This window comes from Macaca nemestrina, chromosome 10 (assembly GCF_043159975.1).
Source record: "Macaca nemestrina isolate mMacNem1 chromosome 10, mMacNem.hap1, whole genome shotgun sequence".
NCBI classification, from domain to species: domain Eukaryota; kingdom Metazoa; phylum Chordata; class Mammalia; order Primates; family Cercopithecidae; genus Macaca; species Macaca nemestrina.
In genome coordinates, this window is record NC_092134.1 from 137634366 (window position 1) to 137656904 (window position 22539).

General features: G+C 46.2%; 1 protein-coding gene across 1 annotated transcript in view; it reads left to right on the forward strand.

Annotated features, from left to right (window-relative positions):
- Positions 1-13425, forward strand: part of LOC105484171 (anoctamin 2) — a 363016-nt gene extending 349591 nt beyond the window's left edge. The window contains exons 22-24 of the mRNA XM_011745546.2: positions 269-450; positions 10414-10519; positions 12508-13425. Coding sequence (XP_011743848.1) covers positions 269-450; positions 10414-10519; positions 12508-12777 — 558 coding nt within the window. The 3' untranslated portion in view covers positions 12778-13425. The remainder of the gene's footprint in view (positions 1-268; positions 451-10413; positions 10520-12507) is intronic.
- The last annotated feature ends 9114 nt before the right edge of the window (positions 13426-22539 follow it).

Genomic DNA, 22539 nt, shown 5'->3' on the forward strand with positions numbered 1-22539 from the left:
CCAGCACCAAATGGTCCAAACTGACTTAGCATCCTTTGCTGCAGTGGTTGACTTGTGCTCTTTTGGCAGCCACTGTCTGGTGGACTTATTATACTTGTACACATCAAAGATGGAAAAGGCAGGTGACTCAGCTGCATGAGCTCAGGGACCTGCGCATGCTGTATGAGCTTCTGTGTCAGAGCAGCTCCTTCAGATGAACAGTCTAAGAGTGGACAGTCCTTTTTAGCATCAATCCTGGCTACTCAGTGCTTATGGTTCTGTCCCTCAGGCTTTTGTCATTGCGATCACCTCCGACTTTATCCCCCGCCTGGTGTACCAGTACTCCTACAGTCACAATGGGACTCTGCACGGCTTTGTCAACCACACCCTCTCCTTTTTCAACGTCAGCCAGCTGAAGGAGGGGACGCAGCCAGAAAACTCACAGTTTGACCAGGAGGTTCAGTTCTGCAGGTAAAGTAATCTTCAGGAGGAGGGCAACAGAGGACCAGAGGCAATAGATCTAGATAGTTATGGGGATGACCTAGAATTACAACCCTGCACAACCTGACGATGTTTTAGACAACAGACCACATATATGGCGATTGTCCCCTAAGGTTATAATACGACAGTTTTACCATACATCTTTTGTATTTAGATATATTTAGGTACACAAATACTTACCACTGTATGACTGCCTACAGTATTCGGTACAGTAACATGCTGTGCAAGTTTGTAGCCTGGGAGCAATAGGCTATCCCTTATACCCTAGGTGTGTTGTAGGCTACATAGCATCTAGATTTGTATAAGCACGTTCTGTGATGTTTGCGAAGTCACCTAAAGATGCGTGTCTCAGAACATATCCCCATCGTTAAGCAACACACAACCGTACATCATTCTCCTTTCCCTCTGTCTCCTGCTCTCTCTCTGCAATTGTTATAAATCAGTTGTTATAAATCAATTTTGATGACTCAAAAAATATTTATGGACTGTCTTTTTCTAGACACATGGAGCAGACAAAGAGCCTTGTCCTCACCATCAGGGGGGCTATGGTCTGGTTGAGAAGAAAATAAGCAGAACAGATAGGAAATAGTAGGTTATTTGCTGAGCTTATGTATGGACCATGAGCATTGTGGGTGCTCAGAGGAGAGGGAGATTACTTGAGGGACTAGAATGGAAAGGGTGGGCCCCCTGGAGGGGCTGCTAGGAGCTGTAAGACAGAAAAGAAAAGCATTCTAGGTGGGGACATCATCATTATAATGTGATACAATAGGAAGGCACTGGACTTTTTTAGTGTTGTGGAATTATAGGATAAAGGGAAGGTTTAGGGAAATTGATCTGGTCTCAGTGAGGACAATGGGCTAGAGTTGGTAGGACCCAGGGAGGGCAGCTGGGCTGCTGCATCATTTAGACATGAACCGTGCTGGGCGTAGACCAGGGTGATGGGAGGAATTACGATGAGGGGAGAAGATGAGCTATTTCACATGAAATATTGCAGAGTTGGTGACAGTAGACATAGGAGAGTGGCTGAGCTAGCATTATCTCCAGTTTGGACTGAAGTCAGAGGACTGGGAAGTGGTCACATTGATAGGGAGAAGGAAGATGCTGAGAGAGTCTACTTTTATGCTACATATGATGAATTTGATTTCAATCATGTTACATTTAAAACGATGTTAAGAAATCCAAGGGGCCATTTTCACCCAACTCCTTGACACACTAAGCTGGGCTTCTGGAGACGTCCAGCTTAGAGTCCGGATTGAAGGCCATCACCACAGGGGTCACCGAAGCCCCAAAATGGAAAACTCTCCATTACTTACCCAAAAGGGCAAATACAGAGAAGACGAGCACAGGGGAATAATTTATTCAACCTGTTTGTACCCTGGTTAAAAGATGGTCCCAATAAAGCACTTGATGCAAGATCCTACCTCATATATATAAATCAGAATAATTAATTACACCAATAACAAAGGAGAAGGTACTGTGGGACCAATATAGGGCTTTCTTAGACCATCCTCAATAATATTTGATGAAATATGAAAGCAGTGTTTTCAGCTGTGTTTGCAGCGGTGATGACCCTGGGCATGTCTGCCATGCTTTCCCACCTGGGACCCTGGTGCCCAAGGCCAGCCTTTTGTAAAACAGCCTCTTAGGTTCAGATTTGCGGTCTGAGACCATGAACGAGAGAACACCAATTGGTTTTCCCAACCTGGGTGACTGAGTTAACCAACTGTACTAATCTGTGGTTTAAATAGAAGGGTGTTCTGGTTCCAGGAACAAAAACTTCAGGGTTTCACTCTAGTCAACCAAGAAAAGATAAAAAAAGAGGAACCAGACCCAAAAGTGGATGAAGAAATTTACTCATAAGTGTCCATTTATATTAGCCTAGATGTTTCAGGATTTTTCACATCTGGGCCTATAAAGAGTCTGACTCTTATACTAAAATCACATTGCAGGCAGATTTGCTGCCAGGCCATGCGCTGCCTGGGGGCCCCTCTGCATGGTTCGCACGCTAGACTGTCTGTCCATGGTGCTGGACTTGGGTCTGCAGACCCCAACGACATAGTTCCACAGTGCAGTGGGTCAGGAACAGCTCAAGGCCTTTCCAGTAGCATCTAGGTCTTCTCTAGGCAGGGTCTAAAACTCACATCTAAGAGCGCAGGTCTCCACCTCCATCTCCAGTGAGAGGCAGCACCAGTGTGGCTTGTGTGCAAAAGCCAGGCTCACATCATCTGTGTCTTTAGTTGCTCTGGAAGCACTTGTCCTCACGGAGCACAAGGGTCTCTGATCTTGCCCTTGACCATCAGATTTTCCACTAACACCTGTGAGTATGCTTTTCAGATATATCTGGCTTAAATTAATAGGGATTTTTTTTTTTTTTTTGAGACGGAGTCTCGCTCTGTCGCCCAGGCTGGAGTGCAGTGGCCGGATCTCAGCTCACTGCAAGCTCCGCCTCCCGGGTTCACGCCATTCTCCTGCCTCAGCCTCCCGAGCAGCTGGGACTACAGGCGCCCGCCACCTCACCCGGCTAGTTTTTTTTTTTTTTTTTTTTGTATTTTTTAGTAGAGACGGGGTTTCACTGGGTTAGCCAGGATGGTCTCGATCTCCTGACCTCGTGATCCGCCCGCCTCGGCCTCCCAAAGTGCTGGGATTACAGGCTTGAGCCACCGCGCCCGGCCAATAGGGATTTTAAATGGTCCCTATGGAAAGTTGAGGGTAGGTCTAATCTCAGGCAGGTTTTTATTCAATCCAGTCTGCCCAAATCCAGTCTCTGCCCACCTCCCAGTTCCACTGCAGTCAATGTTGACTGTGTTTTTGAGTTCCATATGATTGCCAGGAACTGTGGTGAGAAATAAGGAAAATGGGTGCTATTCAGCCAAAAAAACCAATGTCCAGGACACCAGGTGTTGTGATTATGTATGGATCAGATTGAGCTTTCTTGTATCTGCCTTCCGAGTCGCTGGATTTTTCCAGCCAGCTGTGAGGCTCTGATAATCATCTCCCCATTATTCCCATGCAAGTAGATAAGATCATGACTTGGTTGTGGCCTGTTTTAGAAAAAAGTCTGACACTGAGTGGCAGAATTATCAGTGGGCACATGCATAGCAAGTGCACGTTCATTCTGTATTTCTGCCAAGAAAATTTATTTGCAGAAAACAAATCATCGCAAGATCAAGCTGAAGTGACTTTGAAGCATCCGTCATTTTTGCTTCCCCTCTCTGAGTACCAGTGAGGATTACAGATTCATTAGGCAAATACTTTTGAGACTCTACTAAAGGCTTGGCCTTGGTTATGTAATAGGGAGCAAGACCTAGTGCCTCCCTCGAGAACTCTAGATGGAGCAGGCAAGTAAGCAAACAAGGAATTAAAATTAAAATAGAGCTTTAATGATTGACAATAGGATAACAACAGAGAGCTAAGGGATCCCTGAGGAGGGAGGCCCTGCACCTAGCCCAGACTTAAGTGTTGAGGGGATGTTTCAAGGGAGATGAAACCTGAAGAATGGCCATGGAGATGATCACATGGAAACTCCCCACTCATGTGGCCACATCAGCCTGGCTGGTAAGCAGGGTGGGGAGGGTGGTGGGCCACGGGGCAGCAAGGGCTGTGTCAGGTGGTGACGGAGGTTCCGAGAGAATACTGTATTCCAGGGAGATAGGCTCAGGTGAGAGGGGTAAGCTATGAGAGAGGAGGCTGAAAGAAAAAACAAACTCCATGTTAAGGAGAGGATGCTGGTCCTGTTGAGGTGCGTGGAGCCTCTCGTAGGGTCACAGGGTACCACTGCAGGTGTTTCAGAGGGCAGTGATGAGATCAGGCTTTTTATTGGTGTTATGTCTGTGCCTACAGTGTGAAGACTATGGGGTTACACTGAGGGTTCCGTTTAACATAAAGAGATGCCCTACTGTGAAATGTAGGTAGATGTTCAGAAAATAGGGTCAGCAGGTGATCTAGACATAATATGTCAAATAGGCGTGCTCTGGGGACTACGTTTCCTAGATTGATAAGGGTTGTTGATGGAAATCTCTGCCTCATGTGAGTCCCGTCCACTGCCTGCTGTGTGAACTTGTCTGGGTCACTCAATTCTCTGGAGATTTAGAAAGCAGAGGCATAACCTCTATGATGTCTTTCTGAGTCAGGAATTGAGATGCTTGAGATAATTCCATATACATTTATATGTACATGGAAGACAGAGAGAGAAAGAAAGAGAGAGGGGAGGAGGAGGAGAAGGGACTGTGATAGAGGAATATTTTGAGAAACAGAGATAACTCTTCAGCTAGTCCTAGAGCCAGTTAAAACTGCTTCCGTGGTGGGAAACGAGGTTTGCCATGATTTTCTGGCAAATAACGTTGGGAACTTGTTGACCCTTCTTATTCTTAGCTTTCAGTGACCTCTGGAGATAAATGTGGTCAAATAAAACTGAGGTCTGCGGCTCCAACCCAGCCTCGCCAGGGATAGAGGTATCTTAAAAATAGCAATAAAAGTTAGGACAAGTCTCTGGCTGCCCGTTTGAGATGCATTCCCAGCATTTTGGAGCGATGCTTGCCTCAGTCATCTGACTGCTCTGGCAGGGCTGCTCCGTAAACAGTCCCGTGACATCAATCTGCAGGCACGATTAGCAACCATTTGACAGGGTCGAGGGGCCACCACATCCTGGAGGACGAATGTGGGCTTGACTTCCCAGCTCAGCTGGAACGGGGCAGAGAGATCTTGTCTCAGAGCTTGAAGAGCCTACCCGGGCATGGTCCACCCAACGGGTCTGCTTGGAGGTGTTTGTTGAGCTTCCAGCAGCAGCTTCTGTGGATGGCTCCTGCCAGGTTTTCCTGCAGGTCCTAAGGGCTTGCACACCTCATATCCTGAGAAAAGCCTTTGAAGAGGGTGCTCCCTTCCAGCCCATGGCTGCCTCCCCTCTGCTCCCCACTGAAACCAGAGGCTGTTAGCTTTTCTGGGTGTCGTCTTTCCTGATTCTTATCAACCACTGGATTGACATGCTACTCATTAGTTCCTAATTGCCTGTACTGTTTTCCTTTGTTAAGGGCCAGTTCCAGAAGGCAGTTTTAAGTAGCTCAGATGGTATGAAAATATTGTATGTAGTTGTGTTCAGCATTAATATGACATTAATTTCCACCGGGGCTATTAAAATGTTTTTTACGCGCCGCTATTTGGAGTTGAGAAATGCATTTACTAGCTGATTTATTACATCACAAAAGCTCATTAAAAAGCTGTTACTGATCGTTGACTTCAGCACCATCCCTGCCCACAGTGACTTTGTGTTGTGATGAGTTGTGGCAGATGTCACTGTCACAAGTCACCCTGCAAGTGAGGACAGGATGAGGACATCTGAGCCCTGAGTCTCTCTCCTCTCTGTACCTCAGTTTTTTCATCTGTAAAAATGGGGGCTTTGGAATAAAAAAATCTTCAAAGATTCTTTTCGAAAAACTTCAGGTTTAATGACATGTCATTTATTAATCTAGTTCTACAAAAATTCTAAACATTACAGGCAACCACTCCACCTCTGTTCTGCCTCCACCCTAACCCCTGCCCAACCCAGGCATCCTTCCGACAGTAATAGGGTTATACTTATGGGTGAATGTTTTCTAGGCATTTTTCTATGCATTAACATAGTATTAACTTGTAGAACTTTTAAGGTATTGTTTTCATTTTACAATGAAAGATATTTTGAGTTAATGGAAATCTTATTTAAGTCATGTACAAATTCAATTCAATCAATGTGATTTTTCACAAAGTTAGAACAATCTAGATAAAATGTTAACATAATTTTAAAGCTAAACTATTAAGTTGATTTCTGTGTCAGTTTCATATATGAGTCTGTCGAAATTAACACTATAATTTTGCTCAGGAAAGCTTAATATAAAAATGTACTTGAATCAACTGTGCATTGCCATTAATTACGTTCATCTTTTACCATTTTGAACTTTTTAATTATAAAAGTAATTCCATAGACACGTATTATGTATGTATATGAGAAGAAAAGGGTCACTTCTCAGCTCCCATCCCAGCTGTTCCCTCCCAGAAGAAACTTGTGTTCATTTTCTGCAGAAGCTCCAGAAATCATATTCACATAGATTGTCTTATTTAATTCTCACAGCGTCTTCAACACGCAAGGTATACGCACACACAGACACGCATGCACGCACACATAGACACGCACACACGCACACACAGACACGCACGCACGCACATCTGTTCATTCACTCCTGGCTGAGATTGAGACAGCTCCTGTATGCTCAGCACTGGGATACACATTTTGGGAGCTGCACTCTGTAGATCCGGGACCTAGGTTCGGAAATGTGGAATGACTTCCTCGGGCTCTTCTAGATAGTAAGTGGCATAGCTGATCCAGATGCAGACTAGGTTTTTTTTTAGACAGGCTAGCTGTCTCATTATTGGAAGTCTCTCCCTATTAGAAAACTCAGGGGAACTCTCAAACTTTATGTTAAGCCTCAAGGAAAATGAAGGAGGACTGGAGGGGTGAGGGTGAGATCCAGGAATGTCCCTAAAATAATATGCCGGGGATTAAACTCTGCATCTCTTTGGGGGCCACGGCTGGCAGCTGCAGGAGGCTGCCCAGATGTAGGGGCTCACCCAATGCTGGGGAACTCAGTGGGACTTTGGGAGACCCGAGCTCCCCAAGCCATGGGAACAGGTCTGTTGTGGAGCTGTCTTGTGGCCTCCACCCACCAGCCAGCACTTGTCCGTTTCATGCCATTTACCTGGACAGAGGTCCTGAGAGAAGCCCTGTGCAGCTGTGCCCTTGGCTGACTCCTGATTTGCACTAAAACTTACAGCATTTAGTGCTTGCATGCTCAAAAATCCTCCTGGAAAGCTAGGAGGAACTGGAAGCCGTGGTCTACATGCTCTGTCCTCTTTTAACCGAAAAGGTGTATGCCATAAGTAACTTCCAGTAAAAAGAGAAAGAACAGCTGCTATTTATTGGGTCCTCTGATGGGCCAGATAGTGTGCGGAGCACTCGGTGTTGACCCTCCGTCTTCAGAACAACTCTGTGGTGGAAAGTTCAGGCCCATTTTATAGTTGAGAAAGCTGGGCATCAGAATGTTAGGTAACTTGCAAGAGGACAGAGAACTACAGTGCTGGTCGGGGCTTTCAACCCCTCACCTGCTGCCTCCAAAGCACAAACTGTTGCCAGTGCTAAGCACTGTGTTTAGAAACAAAACGCTCAGCATCACAGTGGTGGAAGTAATTAGGTTGATTAGCCACTCTCTTTGGTGAACACTTCTATTCTTAAAGCTAATTATCTCTTGGTTTAATTAGTGTCTTCTGAGTTACTCAGTGAAACATTTGATACGCCTGACTTCTTAGGGTAAAAGTTAAAAACAATTGTGAAATCTGAACTTACATTGGAATGTAAACAGCGAGTCATTTACCTGGTGGTCGGGGCTTAGGAGAATCAAGGTTTTTCAAACTATGAGTCATGGTTCATTAGTGAATTATGAAATCACTTTAGTGGGTCATGATCGGCATTTTAAAGAATAGGGTGGGTTAGGATCAGATAGAGTAGAATAGGAAAATACTAGTGCATTGCACACAGCAAAGTATGTTTTGTGTAATTTTTATTGCAGTCTGTGTATGTGCATGAGTGTAAAATGTATTTCTCACTGTAGGTCATAGTTTTTATAAAGTTAGCTTTGGAAAGAAATGTGAGCAGATGAATATTAAATTGCTCACTGTTCTTTTCTGTGGCATGGCTTACCATCAGTTCCTAACAGAACCACACTTAGCCTGTCTGCATTCGAGCTATTTTCTGTACAGATCTCTGTGTTAATCTTTCTGCAGATCCTCGATTAGATGGATATGCTTGTTAGACTCGAAACATGTTTTAGACACTGAGGGAGGACAAAGTGACATTCCCAAAAGCTGGGGTGAGTTAATAGCAGAGGTGGAACCAGAATTAGATTATTTATGGATTCTTTTCAGACTGGAAAAAAGAGGGGTGAGCAGTGGCTCGCATACTGAGGTCAGCGAGCAGCTGTTCCTGCAGAGATGGAGCTAGAGAACAAGAGAAATGGACTTTGATTGTAGCAGTAGGGACTGGGCTGAACCTGGGGAAGGATTTCCCCATGGTAAGGAGTGCGTGTGTGTGTCACCCTCCTCTGGAGGTCTCTAGAAGAGTGAGATAAATTGCCTGCTGCCATGGCGTCCTGTCTGGAGGCAACAGGAGGATAGGTGAGTCTGAGGTTTTTCCCACCCCAAGATGTTCTCATTCACTTAGCCACGCTCTCCCTCTCTCCCATCAGCAAGGATAATCTGGAGCTGGCCGTGTTTCTGTCCTCAGCTGAGGGTGGTTATGATGAATCCTGTGGTGCTCTGCTGGGCTGCAGTCAGCTTTGCTTTTCATCCGGATGTCAAACAAAGCGTGCGGCAGCTGTGATCAGCTGTTGGGAGAGGGGGAGTCGGGCAGGGAGAGGGTAGCTCCTGGCCTCCTGCCAAACCCTAGTCGAGTCCCCAGTGTCTACTTCTCAGTTGTGTCTTTCTGTTGCTGACTCTTATCATTGCACCCTTTTCTATCTTTGTATGTGCATCTCTTTTCCTCTTCCTCCTCTTCTCTTCTTCTCTCATCTCTTTGGACAACGGAAAACCAACAGGCTTTTATGTGGGCCTTTTAGAGCAGCTAATTCATTTATGGCAGGAGAAGGACCAAAGAGCACCTACTTCTGAATGCCTCTACATTGTGGCCATTGGTAAGGTGCCCTATGATAACGGAAAGAAAGCCCAGATTCAGCCAGACTCGCATTCCTACCCTGACTCTGCCTTTACTGGTCACGAGACCTTGGCCACACACTTCAACTTCTCCAAGCCTCAGGTTCCTCCTGTGTTATGCGGGGGTAACAATGCCTGCCTGAGGATGCTATAGTGAAGATGAAATGTGAAACCTTCCAGAAAAGCCCTTTGCTCAGGGACTGACCTGGGCGGAGTCCCTGCCTGCCTTCCTTGGCAGCCACTGTCACTGCTTGGTGGCCTGACACCACCCACCTCTTTCTGTAGCCCAGGACTTGCTTTGCTTTTATTGAGCAGCAAAGAGCTGTTGAATTCCATGGAGAAAACTGCTCCAGGAAGGGTCATAGTTCTGGTACCAGCCTCTTGTCATTATTCCAGGCTTAGAAAAATGTGAGTCTGAGGAAATGAGCTAGTTTTCACATGAATCATTCTGGAATGGGGGTGAAAAGGCAAGGGTGAGGGAAAACCCAAGGCTTCTCTGTGGGTCTGAGAAAGAGGCACGAGCTCAGGTCAGGTGTTAACATTTTATTGTTTAAACCGTGCAGACAGATCAGGAACATGATTAGCAAAACACAAGACTGATCAACTATGATGCTTCATGACCCTCCCATCCCAAATTCACTCAGCCTCCAGCTTGGTCTGGATCAGCCTTCTTTCTGGTTCCACAATGCAGCCATGAAACCAGGCCAGCCCCTCTGGTGGCTGTAGTCCTGAAGCATCTGGAAGGGGAAGAAGCCCGAGACTGCCTGCTGGTGTCTGCCTCTTCCCCGAGCCCCCTGGCTGCAGAGCACCATGCAGGGTGTCTGGGTCTCCCCTACCCACACAGAGGTCACAGGCTAGTGGGAGGCCCAGGTGGACCCACTGGCCTGGACTACCCTCAGATGCCCTGGGCTCCTTCGGGAGTTGAAGCCTGACACCAAAGTAAGCTTTGGGAGCTATTGGAGAGAGTCGTAGAAACATCTTTTTAGGACATTTCTAGGCTGACATTGGCTTTTTTGGACTTCAGTCCTTTTTGGAAATTTGTTGGTTAGGCCATAGATTTTGCCCACTTCCCCCTATTTTCCAAGTCAACGCCAAGGGCATGCATGCCTGATGCTCTAGCCAGCCCTTGAGGTTTCACCCAGAGAATTACCACCCTGTTCTCCATCCCCTCCCGATCTTAACACCACATTTCTCTTTGGGCAGGTTTAAGGATTACCGAGAGCCGCCTTGGGCCCCGAACCCTTATGAGTTTTCCAAACAGTACTGGTTTATTCTGTCCGCCCGTCTGGCTTTTGTCATCATCTTCCAGGTGAGTTGTTGGGATAAGGAACAGCCCATTCAAATCCGAGCTGCAGGGGTAAGGATACTGCACTCATTTCTTGCATCTACCTCCAGGTTCCCATGGTACTCTGTGACATAAGAAAGCTTCATGTGTGGCAGGCAGAAGTGAGGGCTTCCTTCCTGGGTGAGCCAGGAGGACTCTTGAGAGGGCTTTCTTTAATGGGTGGACTTTGCAGACAGAGAATAAAACACAGTGTAAGGTTACAAGACAGATGTGGAGTAAGTTGCAGGGTGAAGATAGATTCCTGTTTAAACCTAAGGCTAAGAAAGGAAAGGGGCCATTGAAACCAGAGTCCCAGCCTGGGGCAGACAAACAGCCCCATCTCATCTCTGCAATCATGAAAGAACTCAGGTTTGGAACCTTTCTGCTTGCACTCTGGGCTCCCTCCTTTGTTAGTGTTGTTTCAGCCACTGAGACATCTGGTGGGAAGGGCCCCCAGAGCCGTCGAGCCATCCCTGAATGAATAGCAAACTCGAGCCCAGTGATTCCTATCTGGGACAATAGCCACAGCTCCAATTGCATCGCTGAGATTCTCTGAGCTCGAGGGCCCCCAATTCCCACTCTGGGTGCCCCCGGTCTTCAAGCAGGGCTGAAGAACGAGCCCAGATCCTTTTCTCTTTGGCTCCTTCAGGCTTTTGTATTCCCTGAAGGCAGATCTCTGGGGGGCTCTAAAGTATCCTGCCCCCAGACCCCGGCCCAGAAAGTGGAGAAGCCCATCGGCTAGTCTTTCACCTAAAGAAGACAGCCATTCTTCCTCTGGAGAGATGGGGGCGATATGTTTGAATGATCGCTCAGACATCCCGTGCTGCCTCACACCCCAGAGTCTCCTCACTTTCCCATATGTCACATGTGACATTCCACTCACGCCGGAAGGAATGAATTGAGAGGAAGAGTGTGTGACTTGGTGAAGCAGCTCGCAAGCACCCAGGATGCCCAGGAGCCTCTGGAAGCAGCAGTTGGTCCCCAGCGTCTTCCCCTGAACCCCTAGGAACATGTAGGGTTCAAGGGCTCAGTCACAGTCCCAGAGGGGAAAAGGCATGTGAGTGCGTAACTGGCAGCCAGAGAAGAGTATCACAATGGGAGGAGTGTGTTGGGTAAAGCTGGGTGAAATGTGGCTTGGGGAATTGGATGGGAATCAGATGCATTCATTGAGCCTTGCCACGCATTGCTGTCATGTATTCATTCACTGAGACAGTAAATCCTCCAGGGAGAAGCAGTCCTAGCCTACCGTGTGCACCAGCAAAGGGATGTGGCTTAGCAGCCAGAAGGAAGACTACTGCAAGTGTGCGCCAAAGCCTAGACCCGATCGAGGCAAGCTGGACGCAGGGGTTCCCAGCGAGGCAGGGTTAGCCGGGGTGGCTGCAGTGACTGAGAACGGTGTAAGGTCAATGTCAGCAGTGCACCGGGTCAGCGAAGGCCCGAAGTCAATGCGAAAACCCCAAGTCCGTCTCTAGTGTAGAGGATAGAGAGAGCCAGATGGAGGGAGGAGAGGAGCAAGTGGCACAGTGACAGCCCAGGAGAAGCCACTGGGCTTTGTCGCCACTTTCTAGAAAACCACTTTCCATTTTCTAAAGCACGGAGGGCCTGGAGGCTTAGAGGCCAAGAAGCAAGAACTGGACACATGGGAACACTCTGAGGATGGTGTGGGGGCACAAGTCCTGGTGAAGGGAAGAAGCAGTAGCTACTACTGACGGAGTCCTGCTCTGTGCCAGGCACTGCCGCAGATGCCCCACACGTATTAACCCATTTCATCCTGACAGCCACTCCAGGGTAGGCACTGTTGCCACTGCATTTTATGGGTGAGGACACCAAGGTAGAGTTATGCTCATTGGTTGCGATCACTGGGCTGGTAAGTTGCAAAGCCAGGATTGACATGGAGGCGTTCTGCTCCAGGGTCACCACCTCGCCGGGCCAGGCCTCTCCAACTTGGCCCCTCTCTGCTTGGCTTTCTGCAGAACCTCGTGATGTTCCTGAGCGTCCTCGTGGACTGGATGATTCCAGATATCCCCACGGACATCAGCGACCAGATCAAGAAAGAGAAGAGCTTATTAGTGGACTTCTTCCTGAAAGAGGAGCACGAGAAGCTCAAGCTGATGCATGAGCCGGCCTTGAGGAGCCCAGGAGGTGGGGATCGAAGCAGGAGCCGGGCAGCCAGCTCAGCACCTTCGGGCCAAAGCCAGCCGGGCAGCGTGATGTCGTCAGGTTCTCAGCACACCAACGTGTGAGCGTTCAGCCTGCAGCAGAGGAGGGCACGGCAGCGGAGACACGCACGTGCACGCAAGCGCGTTCCTACCCCCACACAGCGTGCTGTCTGTCTGCAGGGGCCCGGCTTGATGGGGTCTTAAAGAGGGAATATGTGTAGAAAGAAAGAGGCTGAGAGAATGGGTGTAGGAAGGAAGAGAAATGATGCTACTTCTCAGAAACTTCAAGCTTAAGTTTCTTTTAGGTCCTCTTTTAAGCTGCATCCTTTTGAGGTATCGGAACCCCACTGGGGTCTCTCCACCGCAGAGTTCTCAGGCACTGCAAGCATTCCCACATGCCCTGGGGCACCCTCCTGTACTTCACCATCATTTCTGACTTTGACCAGCTGTAAGAGAAATGCAGTCAGGAGCACGGCATCCCCTACCTACTATCACTAGTGACTCAGAAAACTGAGTCACTTGCAATGGGGCTGCCACAGTCTCAGCAGATGCAAATTAAGTTACAGGGCTGAATGGTGCAGCCGCTGGACCTGATAGGAAGATGCAAAGGTCCAAACCTGGGCTTGTCTCCAGTTCACATCACAAAAACATTTGGAGCTAAATGCAAGTAACTGTCATTTTACGAAAGTTCAGATTTAAAATAATAAAATAAATGGACATGTTCTTTATAAAGATGCATCTGTTGTCTTTGATGCCTTGTCTCTCCGTTTCCTTCCTTCCTTCCTTCCTTCCTTCCTTCCTTCCTTCCCCCTCCCCTACTCTCCCCTCCCCTCTTCTCTCCTCTCCTTGCCTTTCCTTTTGGTATTTATTGAGGTTCTACTGTGTGCCAGGCATTGTTCTCAGACTGGAAATACAGCAGAAGATAAAGGAGACAAAATCCCTGCCTCATGAAGCTTACATCCTGGGGGAAGACAGACAGTAAGCTAAATGTACAGTGTTTTGGATAGTAATAAGTGCTATGGAGAAATGTTAGGTAAGACGAGTAGACAGGAAGTGTGAAGGCACAGGAGGTAAGGGGTTTACCATTCTAAATACAAATTAATGACAAACCCCAGATGGTGAAGAGGTTACATCTTGCAATACTAACATAATCAATAGGTAGCAGCTTCCCAGAGCGCCATGCTGAGAACATGATGCAAAGTCGGAAGCACGGGCCAGACATCACTCATCATTGCCTTTCCTACACCTCAGGCCAACCTGCTGCCCAGAAATCTGGTGCACAATCGCTTCATCCTAGTTCCTTGCAGGTCAGCCTGGCTAGAGTCCAACTGAATGCCTGAGTGAAAGCTGCAGGGGGGATGGTACTCCAGGGGAAAAATGAGGGCTATGGTTCTGCTGTTTCAGCACACCTGGCAATGTGCGGGCCTGTAGGTGCTGGCTGGTCACCAGTGCCGCCCATCACATTTCTGGTTCCCTCCTAGGAGCATGCAGAATTGCGTTGACTGCGAACCTGTACTCAGGAAAGCGGCTGCTGCTTCTGTGGGGATAACAGGACGTAGATGCAGCTCTTAGTGAGAACAGTAGGCTAACATGCTCCAGGCCACTCCTGGACAGGAAATCTTACAACCAGTTTTAATTTCCTCACTTTTTTTTTTGAGAGGGAGCTTCGATCTTGTTGCCCAGGCTTGAGTGCAATGGCGCGATCTCGGCTCACTGCAACCTTCGCCTCCCGGGTTCAGGTGATTCTCCTGCCTCAGCCTCCCGAGTAGCTGGGATTGCAGGCATGTGCCACCAGACCTGGCTAATTTTGTATTTTTAGTAGAGACTGGGTTTCCCCATGTCGGCCAGGCTGGTCTTGAACTCCCGACCTCAGGTGATCTGACGGCCTTGGCCTCCCAAAGTGCTGGGATTACAGGTGCGAGCCACAGCATCCGGCCTCTCGCATCTTAATATGCAAACTTACCACTTGAGCTGAGGTTCAGACTACAGCAGTATGGAACATTGCACCATTTGACAACAGGCTTTACCTGATTTGGGGAGAGTGCGGTGACCAGTGGGAGGAAGATGTTATTGCAAGGAGCACTGATGACATGGAGATTCCAGACCTATCAAAGGAAGCAATCCCCAGGGATGACTGCCAGTGTGGGTGGCATTGACATTTGCAGGAAGCAGTGACAGTCCATGGTCAAGGTCAAGGGCTGCCTCCACCGCCATGACACCCACTTGGCTCCAATCGTGCTATCTCCAGGCCCCTTGGCTGCTCATGGCTGGTTCAGGACCCGCCTGTTTTTCTTCCTCTTTTTTAAATTGAAAGAAACATTTTTGTATCATCATAAAGGTTAAGCTTGCATACCAAGAAATATTCAGATAGTCCAACAAACAATGAAGCAAATAAAATCACCCATAATCCCCAAATCTATAATCGACATTGGCACTTACTGTGTCTTGGAGACTCTCATCCACCCCCCCCCCACCCCCCCCCCACACACACATCTAATTTCTTTTAATCACAGTTATGCTATTTTAAAGCAGAAAAGTATCTTGAGACAAGTCGCAATCAATTTGGAAGTTTATTTTGCCAAGGTGAAGGACATTCCCAGAAGGAAAGAACATGGGATCACAGAAAGTCTGTGGTCTGTGCCTTTTTCTGAAGATGATGTTGAAGGTTTCAGTATTTAAAGGGGGAAAAAGTGGGCTGGGGGTGGTAAAGGGGAGGGTGTGATCTCATTACTGAATCCACATGTTACAAGAGAAAAGGAGCAGGTAGGAGGACAGCCCATTATGTGTTTTTCTGGTGCTCAGTAAATCGGCATTTCCCGTAAGATAGGGTAAACATAGAGGAGCTGCCTAGCCTTTTCTCTGTAGCTCTCTGCTTTGGAACAAAAGGAAAGGCAGCTTCTTGCATGACTCAGCTTTCAGCTTCGTTTTTCCCTTCTGGCAGATTGCTCTGGGGTCCTGAGTTTTTATTTTCCTTTCATGGTATATATGCTGTCTTTTCATCTTTTTTCACTTCATGTATCTCATCCGTCCTTTTATTCCAATAAGCATAGATTCATCCAAAGTGTGTACTGAACCCCTACGTGTCAGCCTCTGTGAGGCGCTTTGGATGTATCACCCAACAAAACACAGATTCCTGCCCTCAGGAGCTTAGGCTCTGTGTGTGGGTCAGAAAGGCAGAGCCAACAGTGAGAGTAAACTATTAATACACAGTGGGTCAGAAGGTGATCACTGCTGTGCAAAAAGAAAAAGAAGAGCAAGGTAAGGGTATTGGTAGTGAGGGAACAGGCTCTCTGGCTGCCACCTCCAGGAACCTCCAGTGTTCAGCTGTCTGGCAGTTCTGGAACCCAGTCCATTCTGTTTTTTTTGGAAGCTTCATCAGTAGGCAGGATTGGTTAAATCATTGGCCATCCTTGAGCAACTTAACCTACAGCCCCTTTCCCCTCTCCAGATGTTAGGGGTGGGGCTGAAAGTCTTAACCCTCTGATGCTGCCTCCATCTTTCTGGTGACCAGCTCCATCCTGAAGCTACCCAGGGTCTGCCAGCCATCAACTCATTAGCATACAAAATGACACTTCACTTTGGGATTCCACTGATTTTAGGAGTTACGTGTCAGGTAACAAGGATGAAGACCAAGTGCGTACTTCACTATATTACAGACCAGAGGGAGATTTTCACTCGCGAGGGATTCAACTTTCTTCCCCTCTTCCACCAGAAGGAATACAGGAATTTTATAATTTGCCCCCATTCCCCAGGCCCAAAGTCTCAGCAGCACTCATGTTGCTAGCTAGACCACCAGATGTGCTTGCTTTACCCCAGCAGCAGTAGGGCTTAGGCTAAGTAAAGAGAACTTTCCAAAGGACTTGCTAACCTGGGTGAAGACATGGTAGGTGCACTTTTAATTTAAAAATAAAGCAAACAACAAAGCCTCCTTCCCTGAGCTCTTTAAGGAAATAATGAAAAATTTTTATTCCATAGTGACATGCAAAAGAAAAAAAATTGTGAGCAAAAATCTGAAACACTAAAGAAAGAAAAAGATATTGTTCATTATCCAATTCCTCCTTTCTAGAAATAATAATAGTTAATATTTCAGTTTGTGTTCCTATGGTATATGTACCATAACATTCATTGATTTGTAACAGCATTTATTTTGTTTAATTATAAAAGTGATCCATGCTCATTGAAGAAGGCTTAGAAAATGCAAGCAATAAAATGTCAATTGAAAAGTTTAAATTACCTGAATTTTTACCTCCAAGAGCTAATTTGCAATCAGTCTTTTCTTCTATTCACTCATTTTCATGTACAATTAATTGCAATCACTCCACACACATTAACTTGTAGACTTAGTTAACAGACAAATGTCTACCAGCCCCAGGTAGACGTTATTATGAAGGGTTTATTGACAAACAGTGTCTATCACTGAGTGGTTTCACCATTCTTAAGGAAAACAAAAATGGAATCAACTTGATGGTTGATTCAAATAAATAATCTTAAGGGTCTTTATGTGCTCTTTGTGAAAAAGAATAGCATAAAGTAAGAGATGAGACTTTCCTTCACCTGTTCTCCTTCACAGCCCTTCCAGATCCAAAGGGTCTATTATATCCCACTTGTGATGATGGAATTATTCTATCCTCAAGAAAGCTTTTAGAGATGCAGAAAATTATCACTACATCTCCGCTCAGTAAAATGGCCTAATTTTGATTTTCAATAAGAGAAATGGGAGTTTTTTGTTTTGCTAACCCTCCCAGCACAATATCTAATCTTGCAAGTGAGGTTAGTCATTGTTAAGAAAAATAGAAAGGGAATGTGCCAGTTGCTGTTCTGAGTGGTCATAAATTGTAGTAGGACATTCTGATGGATGCAGGAGGAAGATAAGGGGGATGGTCCTTGGAGGATCTTCCACCAGCCTGTGCACTGGGAGGAGGGGGTGGAGACTCGGGAAGTTGGAGCAGTTTGCAGAGGGAGGAGCCCAGCCTCCCCAGTTCCTGGGTGGTGACCTGGGATTCAATCTGTGAGAGGAGGGTCTGTTAACAGGACTCCTCTCACTCTGCTGAGAGATTCTTTCCTTTTCACCCAATAAACCCTGCCCTACTCACCCTACAATGTGTCCACGTGCCTAAATTATCCTGGGCATGTGACAACAATTTTTTTCTACAACAATTCCGACAGGCTGTGGAAGGCATTTCCTGGAGAGAGAGAGAAAAAAAAAAAAAAAAGAATGAGATGGGAAACCAAGGGACAAATCTTTGCCCCATGGCTTATTTGAAATATATAGCCATGTAGGGTTTGTGGTTAAAAATGAATTGGGAAAACTCTTCGCTCTTTTTCATATTGTCATATCTATCTCTTAGTTCACCTGAGTACACCTTCAGGTCAAAAAATGTTAACAAGTTGGTGTTAAAGATGCCACCAAAGTCCCTCAGGACTTAGGTGCTCATTCCCCCAGCTGGTGATGGTCACAAGTGAGTCACTGTGGAATTGCCTCAAGTGTAAGGGAGTTGCCCAGGCCATGGTCACTGTCCCACTCTGGGGCAGCCCACATCCAGTGACTCATCCCTGCAGGGAGATAAGACCCACCCTGCCTTGATTCTAACTCTAAATGCTACTCCAGCTCCAGAGCTTTCTGTGGGATTGTCTGAGGCCTCTGTTGCAACATATTGCAGTTCAGCTTCTCCCTCTGCCTAATTCTGCTTCCCTCACTAAGCAGATGCCCCAGGAATCTCTAGCATGCAAGGTCTGCAGGTCTTAGACTCTGCTTTCCAGAGAAACTGACCTAAGACATGGGGTATTTGGGTGGTATATTCTCTGAGCATATACATCTCTGAAATTGCTTTTATGTTGGAACAATGACTTGGCTGGATTTACCATTCTCAGGTCACCATCCTTCCTTTCAAAACATTGTGGCTATGGCGATTAATCCACACTCTTCTAGGGTTTCAGAGGAAAAGCCTCTGGAAGAAGCCTGATTGATATGCCTTTGTAAGCCTTTTCCCCCTACTGCTTTGGTGCTAGTAGGGTTTTGAAATTTATTCTTGTAACTCAAAAATTTCACTGGGCTGTGTCTCCGTGTGAGTTTCTTTTATTTAATGTGCCTAAAATGTAATGATCGTATTTGATCTGCACAGTCACTTACTTTTCATCTCTGAAAAGTATTCTTCCAGTACAGGAATGGATCTCAGCATATCTATTCTGAGGTTTTGGTTACTTTGGGAAAACACTGCAGTTTTAACTTGGTTCTCCAGTTTTTAATCTTCAGCCCACCACCTTCTTTCTCAACATGTCCTTGTCCCATTCCCCTATACTTCAGGAGCACCCTCCTCCCAGTGTTACTCTTTTCTCTGTCTCCTTCCCCTGAATCAATCCATCTATCCTCCCCACTATGTTTTTCAAGCAGCATCTTGAGCTCTTACTCATATGAAACTCACAGTTCCTCTGGAAGAGAGTAGGGCTAACCACCCAAAGCCCTACTCGCCTGCACTTCTCTTGCCGATGATGTCCTTACCTTTACCTGCAGCGTCTATTTTTCAAGACACATTCCTTGGCTAGTGAATTAGGAGGCTGGGCTGGGTAAGCCCTAACATTCATTCCTGTTCTGTCAGGTACAATCCAACAGGTTCTCCACAGTATGGCCGAAGTGAAGAGTGTGGCTCACTGTCAATGACTCAGTCTTACCTTCCACACTGCCATTGTCTTCTGCAACTCAGGCCCTGGGCATTTGTGTCTCAGATATCCCAACCCAAATAAGTAGAGGTAATCAATGACCGTGATTCTCAGCCTTGCCCTGCCTATGGCAGTATCTGATCCACTCCGCTACAGCAGAGGGCGCCAGAGAGCAGAACCCACCACTTGAGGCTCAGCCAGGAAGGTCTGGAAAGCACAGCTTAATTATAGCTGCTCAGAAGGCAGCTGTAATTAAAAAATTAAAAAATAATAGATGTTGCCGTGGATGTGGTGAAAAGGGAATACTTCTACACTGCTGGTGGAAATGTAAACTAGTACAACCACTGTGGAAAACAGTTACAGGGATTCCTTAAAGAACTAAAAGTAGGCTGGTTGTAGTGACTCATGCCTGTAATCCCAGCACTTTGGGAGGCCGAGGTGGGTTGATCACTTGAGGTCAGGAGTTCAAGACCAGCCTGGTCAACATGGTGAAACCTCATCTCTACTAAAAATACAAAAATTAGCTGGGCCTGGTGGCACCTGCCTGTAATCCCAGCTACTCAGGAGGCTGAGACAGGAGAATCGCTTGATCCCGGGAGGTGGGAGTTGCAGTGAACCGAGATTGTGCCACTGCACTCCAGCATGGGTGACAGAGCAAGACTCTACATCAAAAAAAAAAAAAAAGAACTAAAAGATCTACCATCTAATCCTCCAATCCGCAATCCCACTACTGGGTATCGACCCAGAGGTAAAGAAGTCATTATATTAAAAAGACACTTGCACACACGTTTATAGCAGCACAATTCGCTGTTGGAAAAATCTAGAACCCAAACACCCATCAACCAACAAGTGGATAAAGAAAATGTGGTATATATATACCATGGAATACTACTCAGCCATAGAAAGAAATGAAATAATGGCATTTGCAGCAACTTGGATGGAGCTGGAGACCATGCTTCTAAGTGAAAGAACTCAGGAATGGAAAACCAAGCATTGTATGTTCTCACTTACAAGTGGGAGCTAAGCTATGAGGACGCAAAAGCATAAGAATGAGATAATGAACTCTAGGGACTTGAGGGAAAGGGTTAGAGGGAGGGTTAAAAGACTACCCATTGGGTGCAGTGTATACTGCCCAGGTGACTGGTGCACCAAAATCTCAGAAATCACACCTGAAAAACATCCATGTAACCAAACGGCACCTGTTGTTCCCCAGAAACTATAGTAATCGTCATCATCATAAAAAGAAGGCAGCCCTATTTGCACATCTGGTGAGCTTCTTGCCCCCATCCTCTTCTTTCCTGTTCTCCTCTACAGCAGCAAATGAACCAGGCTTAAATCATTCTCAGGAATTGCATCCTGACCCGGTGGAACCCACTTAACTCTTCGACCTTCCCAAGGCTTGTACAGCTTTATCTCCAGAAAGCAAGTACGAGGCAAAAGCCAGATGGGAATTCAAAAAGACAGCTCTGCACATGAATTCAGGAACCTTCATGTTTTATTGCCCCTCCTTTCTCTCACTTCCTGTCAGCCTAACAGAGAGAAAAGTGGAGGACTGAGGCTTCCAAGCCAGGATGTCCTCTCTAATTAGGGAAATGAAGCCACAGGCCCTGAAGGAAAGAGACATTCTTTTGACACGGATCCCACATCATAACCTGCTCCTAGTTTTCTCCCAGCATGATGGACTCTGGTTGGCCTGCATCGAGTTCTTCAGAGTATGTGTCAACTTCTATCAAGAACCACATTTGCTTGGTCTGGGTGAGGCTGCTAGTTGAGAAACAGATGAGGCCCTAACATAGGCCTCCCTATCCTTTTAGATGGGCCTCATTCCTACTTCTCTGGGAAACTCTTCTTATTCCCTGCCCTGTCAACTTCACACTTGGCTTTCTTCTTTGCAAACTCCAGGCTTCTCTAGATCCACTTGTCTCTTTTGATTCTTTTTTCCTTCCTTGATTTCATCTGTCTTCTCAGTGTCCCCAGTCTCCTTCCAGATACCCCTGTAAAGTTCTTCCCCACGTAGGTGGACAGCAGAGGTACAGCACTTTTCCATGTACCTTATGTCAAAAGCAGGTCGTATCATGAACGTGGGCAGATCCTGGTTTTGTGGGGATAGAAGATCCTATAATTTTAGAGAGACTTTTTAAAAAAGCACCCACAATTATAAAATAGAATTAGGTGCAATTGTGAGTATTTATTTAGCATGAAAATAGAAATCACAACAAAATATAAATTTCAGGCTAATATCACACATGTCATCAGAAAACACAAATAACTTCACTTTTTATGAACTGACACATATGTTTATAATATTTCAATGCTTTCCCCTCCACCTCTTTGGCTGAATGCTCTTTGATTGCTTTTTCATAACAATATTTTCAATAAGGAGAAGAAAAGATAATTCAGTCTTTCTTCCAGCAAGTTTGATCAACATTTGCTTTGCATTTCTGATAGAAAATATCAACTTAGAAAATTTTCTTTCAGTTCCACACCTTATTATTGGTAATTTCATGTGAATCTTACTGTCAAATTTGGGAAAATGTCTATCGAGTTTTTTTTTTTTTTTTTCCTATATAAGCTCTAAGAAAGTTGTTTCTCCTCCACTATCCATATATCCTTAGAGTCCTGGGCACCCTTGAAAGGTGCCTTGAGGTCGAAACTATACTAGCTTCACTGTAAATGTACCTGTCATCATTAACTCTGTTTTATTTGGTCACTGAACTGAAGCCTGGAGGGGTTAAGCAAGTTACCCAAGTCACACAGCTACAAGGACTTCCACTCTGGGGTTTAGACTCCAGCCTGGGCTTAGGAATATGATGCTGCCCACCTTGGACTGCACAGGCCCCCCTGGATTCTCTGCTGGAGGCCCAAAGAGAAATGCCAGTGGACAGGGTGTAATAACAGTAATACCACCACCATTCCACCTGCTAGGAGCCACTTTCTGTGCTAAGAACTCCCCGCTCATCTCCACATACAGCCTTCACCAGCTTCTGTGAACAGTTTGTATTGACCATTTTACACGTACCTGGTGTGAACCACGTACAGCACCAACTTGGATTACAAGTCCCTCTTTTCCCCGTTCATCGCATGCATGCCCACATGGTTTTTAACAAAGCCAGATCAAGAGGTCATGCACATTTCCCTCTTGAGGTCTCCTGCCCTGGATTCATCCAAATTCCCCAGGGCGTATTTAAT